The 16,583-nt window shown below is 39.3% G+C and overlaps 1 protein-coding gene and 1 long non-coding RNA gene across 2 annotated transcripts; one reads left to right on the top strand and one right to left on the bottom strand.

The window, feature by feature from the left end:
* The first annotated feature begins 1,828 nt into the window (after positions 1-1,828).
* LOC146479086 (uncharacterized) lies at positions 1,829-3,000 on the top strand. The gene is made up of 2 exons (XR_014865018.1): positions 1,829-1,970; positions 2,369-3,000. It is a non-coding gene; the product is annotated as an uncharacterized LOC146479086 (long non-coding RNA).
* LOC146479085 (RNA-binding protein RO60-like) lies at positions 2,429-11,078 on the bottom strand. The gene is made up of 4 exons (XM_085111345.1): positions 9,936-11,078; positions 8,006-8,290; positions 4,976-5,209; positions 2,429-4,451 (listed from the first exon to the last, which is right to left on the bottom strand). The coding sequence occupies exons 1-4, from the start codon at positions 10,764-10,766 to the stop codon at positions 4,155-4,157; spliced, it is 1,647 nt and encodes a 548-aa protein (XP_084967471.1). The 5' UTR covers positions 10,767-11,078; the 3' UTR covers positions 2,429-4,154.
* Positions 11,079-16,583: the final 5,505 nt, after the last annotated feature.

The following is a 16,583-nucleotide window of genomic DNA, read 5'->3' as shown; positions in this document are numbered from 1 at the left end:
ACATTAACACCAAGATCCCAGTCAGTATTGCAGGTAGTTACAAATTCAGTTTCCTAGCGGACTATTTGTTACTATATTCAATGAGTGGTTTCCTTTACAAAGTGACCGTTTAAAACAGGTCAAGAAGATAAACCTTAAACCTTAAGGGGGCTTGCGGCAGTTTTTTTCGACTTAGGGTGGAAGTTTTGAATTACAATCTCCCCCATGAAGCTTGATGTACATTTAGAATGTTTTGCTATGAGGAACTACCTTTTAACGGAAAAGAGAAAGTGTCAAGTTTTATTTTGCCAGAGATATTGGTGAAAAATGTGGGAATAAACAACATCACCCCGTAAAAATTGATTCATTATTTACTTGAAAACGCTCTTACAGATTTTTTCTTATTTTGCCTACAAGTTGTCTAGATTGAGTAGTTTAAATCCCTAAAGTTTTGTCATAAAGTGTCTGACTAGATTTCGAGATAATCGACAATGTTTAAAATGAGAGGCTATGCGCTTCCGTTGCTATGGTAACAGCTGTTGCTTGGAAACCAATGAGAAAATTAACTTTGATTATATGTTGAAATGATGATCTAGTATGAAGGAAATTGAAGTTTATCTTGTATGCGAGATTGTAATTTCAAAACTTCCACCCTAAGTCCAGAAAAACTGCCGCAAGCCTCCTTAACCCATCAATAGAAACAACTCAAAGGGAGTTGATAACCGTAATAGAGGGTGACTGTTTGATGCAGTGCTGCTCAATACAGGTTCAACTGTATAAGTGGTGGAAAGTGCTGGAAATGGTTTTGTGACCCAGCCACCTTAAAGTGGCATACAATTTACAAAAACAAAATTGTCAGTGTAAAAAGTCAACCAAAGATATTCAAAAATGCAGTAGCTTGAAAGTCACTTTCTTCTTGCCCAGAGATCTTCAATTTTGTAACGGATCATACATTGCAGTTTTAGTAGAGGATGACTAGCAGGTTTTGGGATAACACAACAGTCACTTTCAGGCACTGTAAAGAAGTATTAAGCGGTGACTTGAGCATGCCAAACTAACCATGTATTAAACTACAATATGATTTCTGATTCAGTTAGGATAGTTGAGCACCCCTTTCCCTCTTGACGTCTGTTTCATTGCTTCAATGGCCTGGTGACCTTCCTTTAACCCCTAATATCAAAGAACAAATTCTCCTATGTTGTCCCCATACATTTCTTGTAAAAGTACTAGGGAAAAGTTACTAAAATATCAAGAAAATTCACCTCGGGTGATCATACCCTTAATTCTCATGGCATTTGACTGCAGCCAAGGAGAGGAGTGCAGTGGAACCGCACCTTAAAAAAACTGATCAGCGAGACCACCTTCATTTCCCAAGACCACTTGCTTTTTGCCTCCCCCCCTCCCCCCAAGTTGTCAGTTGCCAAGTCAGTTGTTTTCGTTTTTGTTATCTTGTTTGTACAATTACCCCATAAATGTTACATTATTTTTAGTCTAATGGTAGTTATGTTAATGACTTCCACTGCCACAGTACACCGTCATGTTACAGACCAGGTTAAGCTACAGTGCATGGGCTACTTAATCCAGATATGTAACCAGTCATGTTTACGTAATGTATCAAACACAAGAAAGAGTGTTTAATCCGATTTTCAAATGTCAAGAAGTGGGTTGGAAAAAACAAGGCAAAGCCAACCTTTTTTAAACCACTTTAGAGGTGTTTGCAAATCTGATAAACGCATTCTTCTGAGTGTTTGATGTAGAATCAAACTCACCTTTTCAACCTTCCTTTATGTTCATGATTTCCTTTGTTTTCTCTTCATGAACTATTAATAAGTTTAAGAGTGGATTGCTAAATACAGATTGAATTTATTTATTTACCCAAATCAGGTATTGTTACATTTTATCACATATCAGTAATAATACAATATTGAGCAGGAAGTCTCAGAATCCTTTCTAGGCTTATCTAGGAGACCCCCCTTACTTACTTAAGGACGGTGCCTACTAATAGCGAAGTATTTTTGCACGGTTTATCACTATGCGGGAAAAGCAGATCTTGGTAGCGGCTATTGAAATCCAAAAAGACAATTGGGGGTAACCGCGCATGTTTTAGAGATAACTAAGCAACAATTATTTTAAAAAGCAGCAAAATATAAAGCAATGTATGGCGCTTTTTTCCAAACTGAAGCTTTATTATCTCTGAAAAATGCATGGCTACCCCCAATTTTCTTCTTGGATACCAAAATCACTTGCTAAGCTCTGCTTTCTCCACATAGTTTTGAAGCGCGCAAAAATTTCCCTGTAATAGTAGGCACCACCCATAGGAAACCCTAGTATCTCCAGATGCGCAGACCGTATGCGCAGTAACAATAGTAGGCACCGTCCTTAAAATAAGGTTTTTGGTACATAGTATCAGCACATGTATTTCCCTTAGAAAAAAAAAGAACACTTAAGGTGAAGCAGTGATTTCTTTATTGAGTTTTAGTGCACCTTACAGTTACAAGCACTACATACTCAGTTCAGTGCATCAATGCGTATATACATGTACATACCACAAAGCCTGTTCCAAATAAGCATTTTGAATTACTACTTTTGAATTTACTTGGCCAAAACTTCAAACACTGGAAAAGTTCTCACACAGTTCTTTCCACTGGTTCTTGGTTCTTAAATTGCGATGTTTAATGACCCATAAATTCTCACTATACTTGAATCCCAAATGACATTTCCTTTTAAAACTATCAATGCCATGACAAACAACCAACAGACCCCCTAAAACTGAGGAATAGATAAAAATGGATCAAAATTTCATCAATCAAAAACTCAACAGCATAACCCTTTGAACTGTAAAACCTCAGCTAGTTTCCAGATATATCAACTAAGATTATTATAACTGACAACAGCATACAATGTTTAAGTTTGTATGCTACTAAAAGGCATGGTAAGAAAGTAACTACCTGCCATACAAATAATGCACATGCTATGATTATCATTTCTGAAAAAAAAAAAAAAATACAGATGGCAACAAAATTATTGACATTCAACAACTATTGTACCACAAAGTGCAATTTCTGTATGTAAAAAATTTCTCATGCCTGCCCTACAAATCTTAGACTACTGACACCGGGCACTTGTTCTCAATCTTTGCAGATGCTTATGTCTCTTTGGCAATGTTTGAAATTGTTGGCACATTTTCTTACATCCTTGTCAAAGTTCAGAAATTGTGGGAACATCTATGTGCACATGTAAATATCATACATTGATATACACATTCTCAGAAACAGCTACCTTTTGTTTGTTTATGTAAGGAGAAATGAGACTTTGGTCTTCAGATGGTAAACAATGAAAGGGATACAGAAAAAAACTGTTGAGTAAGGATTCTGCCAAAACTGCATCTGGGAACTCCAGTGGACTCCCATCCATTAACTTAAGTTATTTACCAATAAAATGTGAAGAGTGGAATAATACATCAAAAATGCTAAGTAACAAGCTACAAACACTTGAGTTCTCTTTAGAAATCAAAAAATGGCATTACATCTACCACAGACTCCCTGCTATCCCCATCACTGCCTATCACAAACCATGGGAAAATAAAGTTATATTAATCACAATCAAGTTGCCCTTTGTGTTTTCTGGTCATTTATCTCCATTTTTTTTTTCAAACAACCTTCCCAAATACTCCACTTGCCATCAGAAATTCGTTCAGTCCTGGTAACCAAGCATTTTTTCAGGCCACTGTGCCTGGGATTTGAAGAAAACAGGTTCAATTTCAAATTCTGATGTAAAGTGGTGATTCACAAAAAAAACAATATGGAGACAAATGACTGTGACCACTTGACTGTGAGTACTATAACTTATCGTTTTGGGAAATTAAGCTTTATTTACTAGAAACACATTTTTCCTATACTTGTCCATGCTCAAACGTCTTGATGTGCATGTATCAGCAGGGACCTGTTTCCCTTGGCGAGTGTTAACAGCAATTTACTACTGGCTAATTCTCACAATCTCGCTTTCTTTAATGAAGTTTTGCCTCCCTTGGGTGATTGAGATAGCAGGAGTATGCTGCACCTTTATAAACTCTACCGTTGCTCATTATTAGTTTGAAAATGGACAGAACAGCACAGACGAGCAATCCATACATTTCACACTATATAGGTATATGGATTTTTAGAACTTCGGCATGCTTATAGTCCGATAACAAACTGCCTGATGATTTCTGGGGCAGCGGAATCAAACCCAGCCATGTCAAGCATTCCTCTGTCCTCAGGGTCAGCCAGCGTAAAGCCATTGGATGTCATTGCACAAACAATCAGCTTAGCGTTGATGCCAGAGTGATCCCTGTATTGCTTGAGAGCTTGACTGGGATGTATTGGACCAGCCCATGTTTCACAGTCCGTGTAAACGATGAAGACATCCACTTTAAGGTTGTTCTCCCTGGCATAGATCATGGGCTGCGCACAGTCAGTACCTCCCATTGGTACCTGAAAAATAAAGGCTGGATTGTCAAGTATGGTATGTACTCTGTTGGCAACAGACTATTAAAGAATATTGCCCTTAAAATCAAATACGATTTATTTCCTCAAAAAAAAAGAGAATGTTCAAAGAACAGAATTGAATTACTTAAGTATCACTGAAAGCTTATGTTTGTATGAACTGTAATAATTATTCTTAGACTTGTTATCAAATTTGTTTTGGTAAACTGTAATTGATTTCACAAATACTGTCATTTATTATACAACTTACCCATTCAATATTTCCTTCAGTGAAAAAAAGCAATAAACTCAACAGTGTTCAATAAGTGTGTCTGGGTCTATTTAAGGCTGACAGAGCAACTCTTATCTGAATTTTGGAAAAAAACTTACATTTTTAGGGAATTTCTAACATTCTGCAAAGTTTGGGCTGCTTAGCATAAAAAATTTAATACTCTGAAGAAAATTTTACCTATTAAAGAGTATTTTCGAGTCATCTATTTCATTCATGCCAAAGCAAAAACACGACAATTTACCTGTTCGATGGTCCTTATGACTGTATCAAGTCTCTGAGTGGAGTTGATATTCAAGGGCACCAGACGATGAGAGAAACCCACAAAGTGATACTGTGGCTCTGTGTGTGCTGTAAGCATTGCCATGGCAGCAGAAGCAACCCTGGGAGTTATGCTTGTACCAACGCAGTTACCCCAAGACATTGAGCCACTGACATCAATAGCCAAGAGATATCTCTTATTGGTGGGCTCAACAGCCTGAGAAAGCAAATGATGTGGAAGAGAGTTATGCAAATACATAAAATTCTACTGTATATAAAAGCAAGAGAGATGCTTTTAGAGATTAAGGTAAATACAACCAAGATGTCCAACAAAGAGGTAAGATTTTTCTCTGTTTTCAGTCAGGAAGCTTGCAAGGTGAATCACTCATCCAAGCTTACAGACCATACAGGTCAGAGATACATGTAAGTAAATTCAGATGCCAAAGGTCTTCTGCAATGATATTAAACACATTTTTCCCTGACATGTCTTAACGCATTTATCTCGTCAACACCTTTGCCTTTATTCATTGCTACAAGTTTGCTTGGCTAATGTGAAAAACAAAGAACCAAGAAGCCACTGACAAGCAAGAAATTTGCAAATAGTAAGGAAAAGCCATTTCTAATCGCCTCAGCATGAGGCACATGGCAGCAGTATTACCCCCCATCTCTCCCATTTGACTAGGATATTAGCCAATCACAAGGTTACTGTAACATAGTCTAACTAATTGTTATCAATTAGTTAATTATTAAAAAAAGGCTATCCCCAGCATTTTGCTACATCTGGGTAGAGATAATGAAGCCGTTACAAAAATCAAAGGAAATATCAACATAACCACTTAATGAGTGCATTTACAACACTGTACATGAATCATCAGGAAATAACAGAACAAATATTACTCAAACAGATTTAGAATTAAATTTGAAGCACACTGTTTTACCCAAACCCAGTAACTGATATAGTAACTGGTATACTTAAATAATTATTGTGACCTTTCTCGAAAGCAACTGTTTCCCTTCAGAGACCAACTTCATGAAATCCTACATTTGGATTGATTGTAGTCGTCGGCATTATTTGGATGCATAGAGCAGACAATCGCAAAGCCTTTTTCCAGGATTTAAGTAATGAATGATTTTCCAGTACAGATACCTATGTTATGCGCACAGGATTCTGGGATCGCCAGGGGGCAAACATTGCAAGTCGCCAAAAAGAAATGTATGACATAAAGTTGTTTCTTCGTCAAAAACAGTGATTTCGGGCAAAAAATAACGCATTTTCGCCGTAATTTTGTGAGAAGCGGAGGTGGCAAATGTTGGTGCATGGAAATTGGAAGATTTTGTGTTATAACTGGGATGAAATCTATCCATAAATGCGAAATGTTGATTGTGCAATCTACTGAATCTACACCAAGTAATGGTGACCAATAGTCTCGAAATAATGGAAATAATACAAACGTAGGTATTAATTTGAGGGGATTGACTAAATATAGCCCTTTCAGTTGTAATTGTATGTGTGCTGATAAAACAACCTATGCCAGGTGGTGATCACTGTGCTATATGAGGTGTATAAAAAAGTGTAGGGTTGACAAGCCTTCGCGCTCACGTGCATGGTTTAGTTTTGCCCTCACGGGTATATCTTTTTGAGAACACCCTCTTATTTATGAAATGAGCGTTGTCCCCTGTAAATTTTCTTTAAGAGCTTGATTTTCTTCTTATTAAATGCCATTTATGGTTTGTAGGATTTGCGTGATGGTCACTGTCGCATGTTTTGTATTTTGATCTCAAAGGTCATTTCTGGGTTATGCGTATCGTTTATTAGAACTCTTGTTGTTTCTGTTTAGCGACTGCCGTTCTTATGTAGTTTGTGGCATTTGGTTCATAGTTTGGTATGGTATGTTTGCTTAAGTCCTCTTTAGTCACGGTTGTGTTTTTGTTAATATCGCTTCGCCGATCCGCTCTGTAACTGTGAGGTTTGTGTAGTGGGAGCTTTAGTTAGTATTTTCCTCCTGTGTTTTGATTAGGCCACAGAATGATTAGACAATTATCCTGAGTTAGCATTCTCGTTGCTCTGGCCAGGGGAGATTTCCCTGTGTTAACTATCACTGGTTTCAACCCTCCACAGCGCAATAACTCGGTAATTTCCATCCCCTCGCACAATAATTTCTCTCCCTTGTTTGGGTAAAATTTCAGCAGCCATGAAGTTATTAAACACACATACATAACTAAAAAGAAAACAATCTCGACACACATAATTACGACTGAAAAGCTTTATTGAGTCAATCCCCTCAAATTTACACCTAAGCTGCCTAAGTTTGTACTTTTTCAATTCAATAACTTGATGTAGATTCCGTAGATTTCACAATCAACCTTATGCAAGAGTGTTTATCGATAGATTTTATTGCATCAACCACACAAAAACTTACAATTTCCCTCGCACACTCATTAGTCACCTCCGCTTCTCACAAAATCACGGCGAAAATGCGTTACTCTTTGTCCAAAACCACTGCTTTTGACAAAGAAACAACTTTACGCCATACATTTCTTTCTAGCGACTAGCAATGTTTGCCCCCTGGCGATCCCAAAATCCTTTGCGCATACATGGGTCTCTGATTACTGGAAAATCATTTATTCACACCCAGCACTACTCAGCAGAAATGTTAGCAGGCTAAAGTATGTTGTCTGTTTTCCAAGAGCTCCTGAATGTGGGTCAGATAAGTTGCCTTTGGTGGGCCTGTGCTCCTTTTGTCATGAAGTGGTGGTACACACAGAGGATCTCTGCATGTTCCATCTTCTAGCATCCTGAGAATGCTGCTTAGCAAATGCAACTGCCATGACTTTACACAGTAAAAAAAAAAAAAAACAAAAAAACAGAGGTCCAGGAAGTGCAAGTGATCACCTCCCAAAGTAACCAGCTAACTTACCAAGAACTCACCATCTAAAGAGGGCGGTTTAATGGGGAGGGGGTCTTATAGAGAATGAAAGATAATTATGTTTTAATTTAATACTGAATACTAACCTTGAAAGCCAGATAAAATGCATCATCCAGTGCTGTGACAATGGCTTGGTTAGGAGTCCATGTGAGCTTGCCTTTGTCACCCTGACCTGCTTGGTACTGCTTCAGAGCTAAGAGAATTGTGAATGGATGAACACGTGCATCTTTGAGCTTCTTGTCACTCCTCAGCATCTCACAGACCTTAGTCATTCCATCAGATAAAGGCGCCAGTACTCCAATGTTAGTCATTTTGCCAAGATTTCTAATCATGGCAGTCATTGGCATTTTTTCAAGCAGAGCCTCCCAAATCTGTTGAACCAAAACAGAGCCATTACTTAGGACTACGGACATTTGTGCAACGGGCTACCAATACTGAAAATCTTTAATAACAAAGAGTTAGATCACTGTATGGATAATGTGCAATGTAAGTGTTAAAATATTATTACTAAATTATTTATAATTCCAAATTTGAATTTTGAAATTTTGGTTTTTTGAGGAGAGGGAAAACTGACCTGGGAAAAAACCACTTGGAGCAAAGACAAGAACCAACAACAAACAGGGGCAGATCTAGCGTTTTTTGAAAGTGGGGGCCAAACAAGAATACTAATCAGCGCGCGTTAGCGCGCCTCAGTAGCGCCTTAGGTGCTACTTTCTAGGGGGGTCTGGGGGCATGCCCCCCAGAAAAGTTTGAAAATTTGGGTACTCTTACATGCAATCTGGAAAGTAAAATATCAGGATTCCATATTGAACAAAATTATAAGTTGCGGTTATAATGATGCATGGTTTGTGACTCTTCGCTCCAAAGTCACAACAGCCTTGGAAGAAACGAATGAAGAAACGATTTATCTAACCACAATATGGGAGCTAATCAAACATGATGAACTGAACGCAATTGCACTATAATTGAAGGCTATGGCATTACTTTACAAGGATAGGGTTAGGGTTAGCCTAACCCTAACCCAAACCCTAACCTGATATCCTTAAAAACTACAACCACAAGATGAGGCGACAGAGCTGCAAAGCTTTACGTATTTCCGTTACTACGGAAGTACATTTTACACATAAGCACGTACGTGTCACAATGTATATAATTATATATGTAGACATTAAGATTTTACGTTGTTACAGTCACTGTAAAATAGGTTGACTGTAGACAAGTAATTCGCATCCAGTCTTCTTCGTCATTTCAAAAGGATAATATTAACGCCTGTAACGTTGAAAGCTTTTTCGCACAACATTGGTCATACTATAAGCGAAAAATCATGCTTTAGCTAAAAAAATCAAAAGCTCCAACAGACTGCTTACAAAATGATAAAATTATTGTATATTTTGACCAAAAAAAAAATCTCCGACGAACTGAAAGGGGGGGGGGGGGGCTGTGGCCCCCTTGGTCCCCCCCCCCCCCCTAAATCCGCCCCTGACAAACTACCCCACTTAAGTGATGCCAAGTTTGGGAGTCGAACTCGGGGACGAGTGCTCTCACCACTGCACCAACTCTGCTCCCTATGCCATCCCGGCATAAACAATGATAAAAAACTGTACACCCAGGGATCATGGTGCTCAGGTATATTATTGACAGGGAGGTACAAATGAGGTAAAATTGTCAAATCTCAAACACTGGTCCAAACACTGGACCAAAAGGTCCAACAGCTTAGAATGCAACCGCCAAAGGCAGGAACAAATTAGCTCCCGCTGTGACTGATTTACCTGAAAACCTCAACCCATCTCCCACCCCCCATACCTGGGACTGCATAACCATAAGAATTCTTTGGTGGCTTGGTTTCTGGGAGGGGGGGGGGGGGGTCATATTACCTTCCTTTTGGAAGGAAAAAAAGAGTAATATGACTCCCCTCAAAACGACTCCATGCCAACTCACGTTGTCATTCCATAAATTTACATAAATTATTTCTAAGACAATCACAACTATTTCAATATCACAAAGTGTCACACTGACCTGCCTGGAGTTAAGATGGTTTGTTGGTATGTGTTCCCGAACAAGCCCATGCTCTCTAATAGCTTGCACCAGCTGATCTTCATCCATTGACTTGGCCTCCTCCACTCCCTTTAAGAAGGTGCACACAGATGTGACATCCTGGCCGACTCCAGGAGCTGCTGCGTCCGGCTGCACAGCATCGAAGCCTTTGATCACGTACTTCACAATAAACTGTATTGCTGGGTCTTGTGGTTTTACGTGGCATAAACGAAACAGGTCACGATGGGACCACCCATTCCGCTGTTTGTACTTGGTCACGGCTACGGCCAGGCCACGTGGTTTCTTGTTAGTGTACCACTTTTGGATCGCTTTTCTGTGCGCTCGTCCCCAGCCAGTTGATTTTGGTTTGCTAAGAGTCTCACAGACGTCTACAAAGGTGAAAAGATGCGTGGGAATTCGTAACACTTGCGTGATTGCTGCGTACGCAGCACGTTTCGTTTCCAAGTGACAAGAACGAGCGCAGATAGCTAGAGACAAGATTATCGGGTCTTGCTTAGCTGTGCGGCCCTCAGTGCTGTACTCAACGATGACTTTTACGGCGTCAGGGCCCCGACCCTCGGCGATAAGTCTCAACAAAGCCTGAGCGTTTTCTTGACCAACTTGCCTCTCCGTAGCGTAGTACGTACCGCCTTCGCTTCCTAGCACGAGAAAACGCCGGAACCTTTCCAAGTCATCCACCTTCCACACAAATCCACCTGCTTCGTTCTGTACCTGGTTTGCTGATAGTGGCTGAGACTGTGGCGTCTCCGAAGCAGGAACCATATCTACGTCTGGGGGTTGCTGTTCCGCCATGTTTGTTAATTCTTCGTTGTCAGTAGTTCTTACGCTCTTACCGTTGCTGTAGTCTATGGAATGCACACGGACCAAACTGAAGCAATATCTTCCTTCACTTTCGGTCAAAAAGTGCTCCGCTAAACGAAATTTTCTTTTTTAAGTGCCGTAAAATACTTTGACTCACCTGGACTCAACGAGTTACAAAGATGGCTGACGCAGCATACTTCCGGGAAATTTATCTTTTGTTTCAGATACTGTGACCCAGTTCTCCGTCGCGCGAGTTTCTTTTCACAAATAGAAGCAAACTAAACGACTAAATTATACAAACGACTCCACAATAAAACTCTAACCACCAACAATAGCTAGCTCTATAAACCAGGGATTATGGCGTGGGGCCCCGAGAAAAATCTGTATTAAACTTTGCACTCTTTGTAGCGTATTCTGTTGCAAACAACAGGCACTGGGTCCAAGATTTCACCATCAGCTTGCAAAGACGTCAAAGTTTGCTTTATAAGCACTTTCACTTTCAACCGCAAAGCTTAAGTAATGCAAAGGCAAAATCCCAGCATTTTCACTTCTTCAATTTTTGGAAGACAAAAGCATCAGCAGTTAATGACAGAGGTTCGATCTTCCAGGCCTTTGTGTCACGGATTTCTTCAGTTTTTGGGGTCCTTTTCTCAAAACTGTTGAAGCGTTGTCGGGTCAGAGAAGTAGTTTTCAAAGCCGTTTTCTATCCAGTGGTTGGTACTTGGTGGTAGTTTTGGCCGGGTTTAACCTACATTTGTGCTTGTTCATCCAGTTCAGCTAGATTTTCTAAATAAAGGTCTGCTTCGGCTGTTTATACGAGGCTAGAGAAATAAACCGCAGCTCAGCTAACGAATATTCCCTTTTCGAGAAAAAAAATGAAGCATTTGACTTTCGAAACGGAAATTCATTGGAAATTACCCCATGAAGGAAATATTGCACGTCGAATGATATTTTCGCCTGGAAACGTCACCGGTATCTAATTTTGTGAGCAGTCAGGAAACTGATAGCACGAATAAATTAGACAAAATTTCATGTCATACTCGTTATGGTATTAGGGCTAGATATATAAGAAAGGACCATAATTTTTTAAAAACTTTGTTTGCCGTAGTAAGTTTTTGTCAATGACTTGTCAATGGACAAATTTTTCTTTTTTATGTCGCTGATTTTTGCTGTTCCCAAACGCTGATTGGCAACAGGGGCTGCCGCCTTTCACGTCAATCCCACCAAGCATTGCGCCCATGTTTTCCATACTTTGACCTGGTGTCTGGAGGAGACGGGCAACAGCCAACGAGTGCATGTTGGCGCAGGTTTTAGCAGACGCCATTATGAGAATGGTATTTGTGAGCGTGGCTCCGCTCCGACTAACAAACAGTCAAAAAACTTTACAGACAATTACCTACGGTGGTCGACAGTGGCCATCGAAAGTAAATAAAGGTCTGTAAAGTGTTTAGGTTTCGGCTGTTTATATGAGGCTAGAGAAATAAGCCGCAGCTCAGCTAAGTGACGAATATTCCCTCTTCGAGAAAAAAGGAAAGCCGATTTGACTTTCAAAACGGGGGCAACCAACGACAGTTTTCTCTCAGACCTTTGAAACACTATTTTAGGCTATCTGAAGTGCCTTTAAAGCTCTGTAGGTTCATTTTAGGCTGCGCTATAATATTTTTATCTGTTCGATCATTCTAGGGGAACTTCAGTCTTTTCGAAATTACTAGGGCATTTTTGTCCATTTCCCGAAAACCTTAAGTCCTATTTCCGTTCCGAAAATCTTAGCTTACCTTTTCTCGGTACCCGAAACGACATTTTTATCAATCTGAAAACACTAGGCCTTAAATTTTCCATATCACGAAAATTCGATGTAAAAATTCCTCTCAGAAAATTGTAGGGGATTAAGGACCACTTCCGAACAGATAATTTACAGAAACGATCCGTTGGGTGCCCTTGACGGAAATTCATTTGAAATTAACCCACGAAGGAAATATTGCACGCCGGATTATATTTTCGCCAAGAAACGTCACCGGTATCTAATTTTGCAATTGTGAGCAGTCAGGAATAGATTAGACAAAATTTCATGTATACTCGTTATGCTAATAGGGGCTAAATATATTAGAAAGGATCATACCTTTTTTAAAACCGTTTTTTTATTATATAGGCTACACTGACGCCGTCACCTCCACCTCCTTCGCATTGAGGAGCACAGCTATTCTGTCATCGGCAAACATCTTTAAGGCGGGGCTCTACCTGAATTTGAGTGAGATTTGAAGAGGTTTTAAGAATGGATAGAAGAAAGAAAATGATACCCACGCAAGAGCACCCCAGGTTTCTAGTGGACTAACTTGGTGTCCGTCTATTAATTATTAATTACAAATTCTAATTCTAAAACATCCCTAAATCTTCAACATTTCTTATTTCTTTTAATTTTACCAATCCTTCAAGAAAAATTACTTCCTTCCAAATATACCTAAAAATCACCCCAAAATTCATAAAACACCCCAAACCATTGATTTGTGTCATGAATGAAGGGTTTTTGTATTGCTTGAAATGCGAACAAGATATTTCCATTTGACCGATTTAAGCGTCGTAAAAACGGCTTTCAAGTGAACCCCCGCCTTAAGGACCAACACCCAGGGGCCCCACTCACATATTTTAATAACGGGGGGGGGGGGGGGGGGGTCCGAAGGATTTTTTTGGGTCTGACATTTTGGCCAAAAGGGATTTTTTGGGTCTATGAAAGACGCTGGGATTTTTTTGGCTCGCGAAAACTACACAGGGATTTTTTCGGGCATTGTATTTTTGATCAGCTCAAATCAACAATAACATAAGCGTAATTTACTGCTTGTGTGGTATTACGGGATATATTTGAGATTGTAAGCTATTTGAAAAGTAATTACCGGCAGAAGATAGGATGAAGAGACACTATAACAGTCATGCGAACTTTTTGTATTTGTTTTTGTATAGTTTTATCTTTGACCAAAACCAAAGTTGAAGTTGGCATGTTTTAGCTTTCCAGAAGATAAATAATAAAATTTGCTGATGCAAAAACACTTAGGGATTATTTTTGGGTATGCTAAAAAAAGTAGGGATTTTTTTGGGTAGATAAATTCTGAAGTTGGGATTTTTTTGGGGTATAAAATATGAATCTCTGTCGGACCCCCCGTCATTAAAATATGTGAGTGGGGCCCAACACGATCAAAGACCGAACAATCTTCACGAGCAGTTTGCCATCCTAAAGAAATGCCGCGGGAAATTCGAGTGCCTTATTTATGAGATGCTTCTAATAAGGAAAAAGAGACCGACTCTTAACACTCAAAAAGACTCAATACCAGCAAAACTGTTCATTTAATTTTGCACATTCTTTTGTTTTACTCCATCTCATTTTATTCTAATGTAATTTCACGCCTTCCTTTCTTTATATAACGTTACTGATCTTATGATAATTTACATTTGATAATGGTGACCATTCGTCGCCGAAACGTCATGTTTTAACCTCGCTACTCTTTATTCTGAAAACTTTCTTTGCCGTAGAAAGGTTTTGTCAATGACTTGTCATTGGACAAATTTTTCTTTTTTGTGTCGCTGATTTTTGCTGTTCCCAAACGCTGATTGGGAACAGGGACTGGTGCCTTTCACGTCAATCCCATCAAGCGTTGTGTTCATGTTTTCCGTACTTTCACCTGGTGCCTAGAGGAGACGGGCAAAAACCAACGAGTGCATGTTGGCACAGGTTTTAGCAGACACCATTACGAGAATGGTATTTTGTGAGCGTGGCTCCACTCCGACTAACAAACAGTCAAAAAAAAAAAAAAAACTTTACAGACAATTACCTACGGTGGTCGACAGCGGCCATCGAAAGTGAAAAGTCAAAATCAAAAGTCGAATTAGCGAATTACAAAGTCAAAGTTGACTTTTCACCGGCTTTCGATGGCCACTATCAGCCACAATTCAGGACTAGTACCTGGGGCCGCTCGACTAAAAACCCGCTCTGCAGGCTGGAATAGAGCTGGCTGGGAACTGAATATATTAGACGGTTAACTGGCTAGAACGTTTCTAAATATCTAGTTTGCTGAGATTTTGTTTATATCAAAACACTGGTTCTAGCTGGGTAAAAAAATGTCTCGTTTGTTTTTCCCGCCTGTTAGGACACCTGTCAGGCTCGTAATAAAATCGTATTTGACTTTCGCTCTAACACCGACTTTACCAATGAAATTTGAAGGCAAGTAGCGCGCCAGGAAATAACGGAGGCTCCTGTTTCAGTCTCTATATCACGCTGTGCATGTTAGCTGTCAATATATAAACGCGGCAATACAGAACTACATGTATTTCATATCGTACTCGGCGGCGTGATCAACAACAGCCGAAAATCCGTCTACATTCACAGGCTAAAAGCTCACATGTGAGCCAGGAGTTATTCACATTAGGATTAGTGATTTTTGGTCGCCCCTGTGTTAGATTAGTTTCTTTTTTTTTTAAATTTGGAGCAAGAAAGGGCCCTCTGAGCTCGGCGGACTCATAGCGGACTGTGAGTGGTGCCCGGGAACTGCACACTGCAGTCAGCCTGAATAGAAGGCGACGGTACCAGGCAAAAAGTACCAGGCGTTAACAAATACCGCGGAGTAGCATCATAACGTACACGTTGTTAGATTTTAACAGGAGCCATAATCAGGGATGGAATCGCTGATTATGGCTCCTGATTTTAATAATAATAATAATAATAATAATAATAATAATAATAATAATAATAATAATAATAATAATAATAATAATAATCAAATATTTATATCGCGCCAGTATCCTTGCAGTTTAAAGGCGCTTTATAAGTTTAACTTAACAAAAAATTAACTAAAACGTTATTGAAATGTTTTTTGAAAAAGAAAAGTTTTAAGTTTATTTTTAAAAACGGGCACTGAGGAACTGTTCCTGATATCAGATGGCAGCGCATTCCAAAGTGAGGGGGCTGCCACGGAGAAAGACCGTTATAGCTTTTTAAATGCCAACGGTCTCAAAATTTCATTATATTCATACTCTTTTCATTTTCAGTGTTTTTAAAGGTTGCATTTTATTCTTTTAACAAACGAGAACCAAGTGTTCAGTGCCCCCCAGCTACAAGGGTCTTTTGCCGGTACATTTACAGTATCTCTGTCATTTGAGGTTCACTTATTAGTTCCCGTTTTCTGATCGGTATAAACTGAAGAATTTACACCAAACCATGCTAAGTTTGTAAATCTATTTATTGCGGAGAGCCTTTGTTGATTCTTTGAACGTTATTCTGCAGCCAATAGTGCCTGTTCCCTTGAAACAATCGAAAATTCATATTCCCGATTTCCCAATTAACTAATAAAAAGTCTCAAATTCATACCTACGAGAGACTAAACCTCATATAACGACGTCTCCTAACACCTTTTATATCATTTCAAAATGTTAGATAAAGGGAAATATTATCATGGGTTACTTGAATTAGTTATTTATGCGAATTTATCGAGATTTCTCTCATATTTTAAGCGTCCAACAGACCAGAAAGTTTAATGAATTTAGGAATACTTTGGCCGACTGCCACAAGAGGGGCGTCATTTTTACAAATACTATCCAGCACATGAATAATCACGAACACGCCTCCTCTCCTGAATGACCCATTGCACGAATGCAGGCTGTTGGGGTTTTGTTTCTTCCCTATGATGTTTTGTAGGGCAAGCTATATGGTGTGTCGTTGCTTCGTGGTATTTGACGGACGTGATCACTATCGCCATTTTATCAGATTAAACTCTAAAAGACTCCTGTTATTCACCTGGCTATATTATTAAGTAAGAGTTACAT

Source organism: Pavona decussata, unplaced genomic scaffold (assembly GCF_977016875.1).
Source record: "Pavona decussata unplaced genomic scaffold, jaPavDecu1.1 SCAFFOLD_61, whole genome shotgun sequence".
Taxonomy (NCBI): Eukaryota; Metazoa; Cnidaria; class Anthozoa; order Scleractinia; family Agariciidae; genus Pavona; species Pavona decussata.
This window is presented reverse-complemented; position numbering and strand designations above follow the sequence as displayed.

Bases quoted from the DNA above. Each gene is read 5' to 3' on its own strand.
- LOC146479085 (XM_085111345.1), bottom strand. From the start codon at position 10,766: ATGGCGGAACAGCAACCCCCAGACGTAGATATGGTTCCTGCTTCGGAG. The intron at 8,291-9,935 runs GTCAGTGTGACA...TTGGTTCAACAG, and splicing joins ACCATCTTAACTCCAGGCAG to ATTTGGGAGGCTCTGCTTGA. The intron at 4,452-4,975 runs GTAAATTGTCGT...TTTATTTTTCAG, and splicing joins TCATAAGGACCATCGAACAG to GTACCAATGGGAGGTACTGA.